Source organism: Aplysia californica, unplaced genomic scaffold (assembly GCF_000002075.1).
Source record: "Aplysia californica isolate F4 #8 unplaced genomic scaffold, AplCal3.0 scaffold00022, whole genome shotgun sequence".
In the NCBI taxonomy this organism is placed as follows: domain Eukaryota; kingdom Metazoa; phylum Mollusca; class Gastropoda; order Aplysiida; family Aplysiidae; genus Aplysia; species Aplysia californica.
Genome location: NW_004797292.1, coordinates 1,079,227 through 1,089,496, shown reverse-complemented (window position 1 = coordinate 1,089,496; position 10,270 = coordinate 1,079,227). Strand labels below are relative to the sequence as shown.

At 39.0% G+C, this 10,270-nt stretch overlaps 1 protein-coding gene across 1 annotated transcript in view; it reads left to right on the top strand.

Moving 5' to 3' along the window:
* Positions 1–7,907, top strand: part of LOC101861017 (fibropellin-1) — a gene marked incomplete at its 5' end in the record, with an annotated part of 24,299 nt that extends 16,392 nt beyond the window's left edge. The window contains 3 exon segments of the mRNA XM_005090820.3: positions 2,744–3,015; positions 5,596–5,680; positions 6,932–7,907. Of these exon segments, the coding sequence (XP_005090877.2) occupies positions 2,744–3,015; positions 5,596–5,680; positions 6,932–7,074 (500 nt within the window).
* Between the last annotated feature and the right edge of the window lie 2,363 nt (positions 7,908–10,270).

Sequence of the window (10,270 nt, the reverse complement as noted above, 5' to 3'; positions counted from 1 at the left end):
AGGGAGGAGAAAGAAGAAAGGATGTAGGAGACAAAATGGTCATGATTATGATGGCCATGAAACCGACAAAGACGTCCTTTTTTTTTTTATTCATCTCTCAGGGGCCTGGTAGTTCTACTTGTGAAAATGTCACTATTTCACTGGTTCCTGATCTCTTTTATTTTTCTCTTCCTCTACCCCTCCTTCAACTCCTACCCCCCTCCCATCTCTGTCTGTCTGCCTCTCTGTCTGTGTGTTGTTGTGCGTGTACGAATTATATAACAATGTACATTCATTATGAACTTCATAGTTCAATCACAAGTAGTTGACGGGTGCTCCGGTGTGGTTTGTTCCTCCTTTCCTATCAAACATCTATCGTCATAAACTCTGCCCCTCCTTCTACTTTTTTGTGTTTGCTACTCTCTTGTAGCCCCTTTAATCTTTGGCACTTGTATGACCGTATTGTGTTGCAAGTGCCGTAATACATTTACTAAAACTAAAACTAAATCTTTGGCACTTCTTTCACCTTATTGTGTTGCAAGTGCTGTAAAACTCATACTAAAACTTAAAACTAAACTAAATAGTTCAGCCCACGTCCCCAGTATGCTTTTATATAACACAGCCAAGCTTTTACTGCTTGCTTTTTGTGTTCTGCACGGATTCATTATAGTATAATCGTTAGTAGACTCTTAATGTCTACAATTTTTTAATTTATAGAAAAAAAATGCACAGGTATTTGTTTTTAGAGCACTTCTGGTAGACTATTAGATTCACTCGGTTGTTTTTGTTTGCTTTTTTGCTTAAATTTATCAGAATTTTTTTTTTTTTACATTTCTCTTGCAGATGAAATGCAGTTATCTTTTTAATTAAGCTTTTGATGACCATGGGGCTGGCTGTGATTTACTTCTTCTTCTTCTTCCAAGCTCTGTCATGCTCTCGCGTTGTCACACTAAAACATCACACTAAATCAGATACATGTAAAAATATGTACACACATGATAAAGTCTGTAACTTATGAATTAAAGATTGGATCAGGTAGAAAAAAGTCTTTTTCGAGTAGGCCTACTACAGTCAAAACTCTTTAATGTTGTTTCTGTTCTCTTTCAAGCAGCATGGGCCCTATAGTTGTTGTTTTTAATAATCAAAAGTAAGTTACCATGCGAACGATAGCCATTATATTTAAGATCAACAGCTTTAATAAAGCTAAAAAGGATATTTCATTTTTCAATCACATTTATCCAGATTTGGTGTCTTGATAGGTACATTGTGCAATAATCAACAAACAAAATTGCCTACAGATAGTTGAGATAGGTTCTTGGATATCTTGAAAAGGAAAACAATAATAGGCAGATAACTCACCTCCCTGCCCTCCTTCACACCACAGAATGTAGTGACACAATCACCCATAAATCTCAAGTACAGGTGCATCTACTCATCTGCCCAACTGTGCAGAGTTTGGTTAAGATGTGAACAACAAATCCTAAGAGTATCATTGCAGCCAAATTGAAAGTGAAAAAAAAGCCTATAGAGAAAAAGCAATCGAAATGGAAATTATGATAATAACGACATTTGTTATGCTATAGATCATGTTTTCTTACTTTTTAAAAATTAATATAATTTCTGCTCTACCCCCAATGTTTTGAAAGACAATTATAGGTGAAAATAGCATTCTCCAAAATCTCTCATATAAGTTACCAATAGGCTTAGATGTAGACAGCCCAGGTACCAAACTGATTTAAAAAATCATCTGTTTTAAAAGCCGCCCCCACCCCTTTAAATATTTTTAGTAGATAAATTATCTTCTCCATCTTTCCATCTGCCAAATACCTCTCTACACTTAGACTTCTCAGGACAAGAGTGAAAAATCTCGGAGGTCCCGTGTGCAAGTTGCGCACGTTAAAGATCCCTTGGTGGTCCAAAATCGATAAGAGTAGGTTCCGTCCACCACCCGAGTAAAATTCAAAATTTCCTGCCAACTGAAAATGTTTGGTGTGTTCCACGCGCTCAAATGACCTTATGCAGTTGCGAGAGGCGTAAAACGCTTACCAAAAACCAAAAAAAAGACACCTCTCAATGTGTGCATTTGCTTACCCTTGTGGTGTGTGCCTTTGCTTATTACTTCCCACCTCATATCCTTGAGGAGCTGGCTTTACTGGAGATGGATTCCTCTTTTTTTTTCATGAATTGTTTTTTTAGAATAATGCTTAAATGCCAACTAGTTATTTAAAACGTATTACGTTTTTGAGGGTCTGCTGACTGCCGAAGTTTGTTTTCAATTCGGAGAATACATTATTCTTTTTTCTAATATTTCTCTTCATGAACTTATGGATGCTGATTTTATTTCTTTTATATATATATAATGAATAAGTACAGGTTGTGCACATATCTCTTATCGTGGGTCAAACATTGCATATTTCTGTCAGTGGGCCGAGTCAGGCTGGGAGGGATTAACAATTTCCTTTGATGGACAAAGTGTGAACAATAGAAAATAATATAAGTGCTTTAAAAACGCTTATTAAAACCCCAAAAAAATCTTCGGCCCTTATATGACCCTATTGTGTTGCAAATTCCACAAAACTAGAAAAAAATCTTTGGCACTTATAATACCTTATTGTGTTGCAAGCATCGTTAAAACTTTTATGACCTTATTGTGTTGCAAGTGCCGCAAAACACTTTTCTAAAGCGAAAAAAAAAAGGAACAAAAGAGCTCAATGTGTGTATGTGTAAGTGACTGATTGTGTGCTATGCTGTGCTGTCACGCCAGGTTACCAGGGAGACAACTGCTCTGCAGACGTGGACGAGTGCCTGCAGGACCCCCCGATCTGCCACCAGGGCAACTGCGTCAACGGGCCGGGCAACTTCACCTGTATCTGTGACATGGAGCTGTACCTCGGGGACTTTTGCCAGCTGGACAACCCCTGCCTCAACGTGACCTGCATGAACGGCGGCTCGTGCCAGTACTCGCTCGTTGACCAGCAGCAAACTAGCTTCATCTGCGAGTGCGCCGACGGTTACGACGGGCCCAGCTGTGAGAAGGTGAGCCAGTAAAATTGTATATGGGCAGATCTATCAATGTCATGCTCATACTGTGCCGGAACAACATAGGGGGAACTGCTGCTTTTTCTTTACTCATCCTTACTATCGTCATTTTCTTCTACTTCTTTTGTATGTTTATCACTCTCTTGTGAACTTCTATTTCCGGGGTGCCTTGATAGTGGAAGAAGACTTTGTGCTGTTGAAGCTTGAGAGGCGAGCAGAGCAAGCCTGATTCCTCATTTGGACTTCTCTGTTGTCATCCACCCCTTGGCGCTCATATGACCTTATGCAGTTTTGAGCGCCGTAAAACCTTACTATGCTGGTGGTTGGCGGGTTCTCTGGTGTTGTTTGCTCCTTCTTTCCTTCTATCAAACATCTTTCGTCCTGATCTCTCCTCCTTCTTTTTAATGTTTTTTATTCTATCGTTACACCTCTAATCTTCGGCACTTATATGACCTTATTGTGTTGCAAGTGCAGTGCCGTAAAATTCTTACTAAAACAATCTGGGCTTTTCATCGTTTTGGCTAATTATTTTTCCGTTGGGCAAAACATAGCGCCTCCTTATCCACTTTATGAATGTTTCCTAGATAGTTCCATGGCGCCTATTAATTTGTCCGGCTTTTTACGGGGGTTTTTCGGGGCGGTTAATGCGCTTGTCTCCGAAGCAGAAAGTCTGGGTCTCGGTCCGGACACAGATTTTTTTCGCCCCCTCCTGCCCACCCAGCAGTAATGGGTACCTGACTTCGAGTTGGGGAAATAAAGGCAGTGTGGAAAGGAACTGACCACCCTACCTCAATATGTCAAAGGCCCAGGAAGTTGTCTCACTAACAAGGCAATCCCCAATGTCCGGATCGGATATGGGAACAACTTTGTTCGGGGCTTTTAGTTTCGGCAAATTTTTTTCCCGTTCGGCAAAACATAGCGCCTCCTTATCCACTTTATGAATGTTTCCTAGATGGTCTCATGACGCCTATTATTTGTCAGGTTTTTTTACAGTACAGGTCTTGTGCGGGGCTTTTCACAATCAGCTTGTCGATAATAATACTACCATACTACAAACTGTTCCCCACCTCTTTTTTTCTCCCTTCTCTTTGGAAGACCTTTTTAGCCAAGCATAGAGCGGGTAGGTGGTTGGAGGGCACCTCTGGTAGGTCTTATTTCTACCTACCAAGTATTTTACAGTGTCAAAATGAAGACTTATTTACAATCAGCCCAAGGAAAAATTGTATCTCTACATGTTGACTACACAAATATCGTGAAAAAGCAATGTTGCTTTTTATGGGCTGCATGTGCAATATCACTTCCATTTCTTTTAGCAATGGAAAAATTGTTCATGATAATAAAGAAAAAAATGCAGAAACATGTAATAAAATAGTTATCACAATTCTAATACTCATACGGCTAGTGTTAATAGATCTAGTACCTAATATTTGAGACAACTTCTTTTTTTTGGCTCTTGGGGAATATCTCATGTGCTTGTTGGAGCAGGCCAAAATCATTTTTTTTCTACATAGTATGATAAAGTATGAAACAGAAGTGCCTTAATTTTGCAGTGTAAATTGCTGTGACCTACCATGTAGCTTTTTCTCTGGTTTGTTTTTAGATTTTTTGGTTGAGTTTTTTTTGGTTTGTATTTTCTGATACTTTTGCCTTATTTGATGAAAATGTGCAGATCTGTTGTTGCAGTTACATACAACACTACGGGAGGACTTTTGTTTCTTTCCTCATTCAATGACATTGTGAGAATTTGTTTGGGGTGGTAGGGTGGGGAAGGGGTGGGGGGGATATACTAATGTAACTTTATGTCGCCTCAGAACTATTTTCTCCAAAGTGCCTTTATGTATATTTTGGACAAAATAATTCTGAGGCGACGATAAACCTAGACCCTCCCCTGACTGAAGTTGTCTTTAGGCCATTCCTAAAGGGGGGATATAAACATGTTCTTATGCACAGTAGAATTGTAAATAGGCTGAGTTATCAATGTCATGCTCATACTGTGCCAGAACTACATAGGGGGAACTGTTGCTTTTTCTTTCCTCATCCTTACTATTGTCATCCTCTATTTCTTTTGTACATTTGTCACTCTCTTGTGAATTGCTATTTCCGGGGTACCTTGATAGTGGAAGAAGACTTTGTACCGACATCCACCCCTTGGCGCTCATATGACCATATGCAGTTGCGAACGCAGTAAAACCAAGTGGGTGGTTGGCGGGTGCTCTGGTGTGGTTTGCTTCTTCTTTCCTAGGATCCTATTAAACATCTATCATCTTTATGTCCCCTCCTCCTTTTTTGTGTTTGTTACTCTCTTGTAACACCTCTAATATTTGGAACTTATATGATATGACCTTATTGTGTTACAAATGCTGTAAAACTCTTAATAAAACTTAAAAGCTCATGCAGTTGCGACCGCCACAAAACTCTTACTAAAAAAAAACAGCCAAAAAACCTAGACCCTATCCAAGATCTGCACATGTTCATCAAGTAAGTAGACGATCTTGTCGCTCTCTTCTGGTTACAGAAGAATTTTGAGCAGGCTCATGACCCAATGCGTGATCCCAGAATATCGTGATTGTTCCTCAGAGCCCGGTCAAGTCCGACGATGACACCGACCTCATCCTCATCCTGGTGCCGATCCTGGGCGGGCTGTTGTTTATTGCTTTGATAGGTGAGTGCCAGCTCTTCTCTCTCTCTCTCTCTCTCTCTCTCTCTCTCTCTCTCTCTCTCTCTCTCTCTCTCTCTCTCTCTCTCTCTCTCTCTCTCTCTCTCTCTCTCTCTCTATCTCTATCTCCCTCCCTCCCTCCCTCCCTCCCTCCCTCCGTCCCTCCCTCCCTCCCTCCCTCTCTCTCTCTCTCTCTCTCTCTCTCTCTCTCTCTCTCTCTCTCTCTCTCTCTCTCTCTCTCAGCAGTCGTGAGGAGAATTATTTAACCTTTGTTGTTAATTTTTCAGTGATCCCTATAGTAATGATAGTAATAATGATAATCAATGATAACGATAATATTAATAATAATAATAATAATAATATCAATAACAATAATAATTTGATAATAATAATACTACTAATAATAATGATGATGATAATAATAATAATAATAATGATAATAACAAGAGTAATTAATTATCTTTATTATTACTATCATTATAAATTTATTTCTATAGAATTTATATTATATTATACGTATATTAATATGTATTATTACAGTGCAGCCTCTCTATAACGACCTTCGATATAACAACATCCTCTGTATAGCGACATGGTGCCCAGGTCCCGATTTTTTCTTTATATACCATTAGTAATTTTTGGTTGCCTCTCTATGACAACAACTCTCTATAACGACATTTTTTTCTGCTCCCGATGATGTCGTTATAGAGAGGCTGCACTGTGCTTATTTTTTGTGTTTGTTACTCTCTTGTAACACCTCTAATGTTCGATACTTATATATGACCTTTATGACCTTATTGTGTTGCGAATACCGTAAAATTCTTACTAAAATAACAACTGTGCTCTGGTGGGGTTTGCTTTTTCTTTCCTATCGAACATCTATCGTCCTTATCTCCCCTCCTTCTTTTTTATGTTTGTAACTCTCTTGTAACACCTCTAATCTTCTGGCGCTCATATGACCTTATTGTGTTGCAAGTGCTGTAAAACTCTTACTAAAACTTAAAACTCTTATCTTCAACACTTATATGACCTTAATGTCCTTACTGCGTTGCAAGTGCCGTTAAACTCTTACTAAAACAAACCCCAAAAAACTGTCTGTGTGCATAATACGGAGCCAGACAGATGACCACAGGCACTTATATGACCTTATTGTGTTGCAAGTGCCGTAAAAGTTGTACTAAAAAAATGAGTTACTTCGCAGAGTTTAGCCTTATTATTTTACTAAAAACTAAAGAATGGTAATCTGACCGTCCCCAGTGGGGGCCATCTGGTTGCTGAAGTCATGGCGGGAGAAGCGAGCCAGCCACGGCGTGTACAGCCCCAGCCAGCAGGAGTCGTCGGGGTCCAGGGTGGAGCTAGGCAATGTGCTGAAGAAACCACCGGAGGAGAGGCTGATCTAGGCCAGCCAGGCTCACTTGACAGTTGTGTGTCTGTGTACATAGTTGTGTGTGTGTGGGTGGGTGGATGTGTGTGTAGTGTGTGTGTGGGTGGGTGGTGTATGTGTGTGGGTGTGTTTATAGTTTATGTGTGGGTGGGTGGACATGTGTGTGTGTGTGTTTGAGGGTGTTGATAAATGTTTGAGAAAGAATGATGGTTTTCAGAAAGACATAGGGAGACAGTTGAGAAAGACTTCACAGAGAGAGAGAGAGAGGCAGTGAGAGGTAGAGCGAGATGGAGAGAGAGAGAAAGAGAGAGATATGGGAGAGAGAAAGAGAAAGGGGAGAGAGAGTGAGAGACACAGAGAGAGAGAGAGAGAGAGAGAGAGCTGTCTATGAGAGAGGAATTGGCTTAATGTGTACCTGACCAGTGTGTTATTTAGCTCAAAATGTATGGTTTTGATTCATGCTATGTTTTGTGATCAACCGTCTTAATAAATGGACACTTCTGTATTTTTGCACTTGCCAGATGAGTGGTAAAGTGAGAATGTGGGTGGTTGGAGGGTGCCACTGGTAGATAGATATAATATATAAATACTTTGACCACCTGGTAGATAGATATGAATTCTTTTACCTCGATACATTTTTTCCCTAGTCCTTTTTGTCTGACAGTCTCTCTTGCTTTTTTTTTCTTGAGCTAGATGGTCTTCATTCTTTTGAGATGTGCTTTTCTTCTATATTCAAACTCAATCAAAGAAAATGAAAGTAATTTGTGCACGTGTATGTGTCTACCTGTATGTACTTGTGTGCGTCTGTAGGCACATATATTTTGTCTTCATGCCATAAAAAAAAAAAAATCAAACATCTACCATTTTATCTCTCCTCTCTCTTTTCTTTTCTTTGGGTGTTACTCTCTAGTAACGCCTCTAATCTTTTTGTGGTGATTATTATAAGTGCCGTGAATTTTTAATTGAATTAAAACTGAAGACACAAATGAAGATCTGCCAATGCCAGATGGTAGGTGGTTGTAAGCACGAGGAGTTTGGTTGCCCTCCCACCCCTTGTATGAATGCTTGAGGTCGCCTGCCCCTTCCCTCCTTCCTCACCCCCAAAACAGTGTACATAAAGGTTTATATTTTTTATTATTGTACAGAACTGATGCTTTATTACATTGTTACTGTTTTGCCTCCTCTTCATACATGACAAAGTAAATTTCATGTACAATCAGAGGATAAAGTAAAGTTTAGCCCCCTACCACCACCACCTCATATTATTTTGAACGGCTTAACGTAATGCCCAACATCTTTACAGCTGGGTGCAAAACTCCGACAATCTGATGTCTGTGGTGTAGTGGTTAGGCGCTTCGCTGTCACTTGCAGGAGACCCAAGTTTGATTCTCGAGTGATGCGAAAATTTTTTTTATCAAGCATCTCAGTCTTTCTGCTGGGATGGTGTATCCCTCTCCTCAGCCTGGGTTGACCCTAACGGGCAGGGCTGGAAGCCTGCCTCCAAAATTATCTTCATTGTGTCAAAAACATCTACATTTTTTTCCATATATATAGGCCTATATTTTTTTTAAAAGTTTTAATAGAGGGTTTTGCGGCGCTCGCAACTGCATAAAGTCATATGAGCGCCAGAAGATTAGAGGTGTTTCAAGAGAGTAACAAACATAAAAAAGAAGAAGGGGAGATAAGGACGATAGATGTTTGATAGGAAAGAAGAAGCAGATCCCACCAGAGCACCCGCCAACCACCCACATATATATGTGGGGCAGCGTGGTGGAATCAGGCTCTCATCAAAATAATCGAAGTAAAGAAACTTGCATTTTTCCGCAGGTTTGTGAATTTTTATCAATTTTTTGTTTTTTGGAACTACACCTTTCATGCCCATTAAAGAACTCATTTCTGTGTGGATTTTTCTGAATAACGTAGATTAAAGGCACGGAAATTGTAAATTTTCAGTTACCACGGACTCTTAAGCTAAGGAAATAACTAATCTTTCGCAGCCATTTTCTCATTAATTTTACCTCTGAAAACAGGTGACCTCCACCTCCTTCTTTCGCAAATATCTTGACTTGTATTCAAGATAAATGGATATTTTTTTCATCCAAATAAAGACAAGTGAACAAGCTTTATAATGTTAAGAATAACTCTACATGTCCAAAAATTGACGAGAGCCTGATTCCACCACGCTGCCTCATATATATATATATATATATATATATATATATATATATATATAAATATTTTATAAAAGACCAACAAATGCAAAATTGTATAGATCTAGATCTAATGGGGTTTTTCCGAGTTTTGCATCCAGCCATTGATCTGATGTTGCGGTAGGGGTCATTTTGGGGTCACGGTAGGGTCACCATATGGTCATTTTGGGGGGGGGGGGGGGGGGGGTCTTAACTTTACTTTTTCCTCCATCAGAATGTTGATGAGTATTATATTTGTATCAGATCAACTGTCAGTTGTTTATTGGCATGCACAGTGAGGAAACTCGAGAGAGGGGATTGTTGTAAACCAAGGGATATCTGGTATTTGGGGAAACTAGATCTAGCTGTCCCTGGGGTTTTATGCAAAAAATTCTGAAACTATGCAAGTTGAGCCCAAAAAATGTGAAATTCTTCGATTCTGTTAATTTTAACAAAGAATGACATAGGAAAATAATCAGAAATTATAGGCAAAATGATCAAATTTTGCTAAATTTTGCGGAGTGCATAAAACCCCAGGGACAGATCTAGAGGTTTGGCATACACAGAAAGTATGAAATGCTAAATGTTTTCTGACTTTTTTTTTTTACCCATTTATTTTCCTTATTTATGTAAATCAAGCCTGGGTGTGTGTTTGAGGAAACTAGATATAGATTTATGATATACCCAAAACATGGAATGCTAAATGTTCCCAACTTACGTATTTTTAAATTATTTAATTTTTAATTTTTTATCATTTATTTTCCTCATTTTTGTTAGCTTTGTTAGAATTTTGTTTTACCATCAGGGGTTTGCTCCAAAAGTTTCTCAGTCTCTCTATATGTAACATGCATTGAGAATCTGACCATTTGTGTAGCTGTGGTAGGATTCTTGTAACTTATAGTTTAGTTACAAATATACATACATCTTTGAAGGATCGGTCACATTTTACAATAAACCTTGTGTGGGAAAATTAGCACTAAAAAAATTATTAAATGGCATGCTGAACTTTTGTCGAATCTGTTT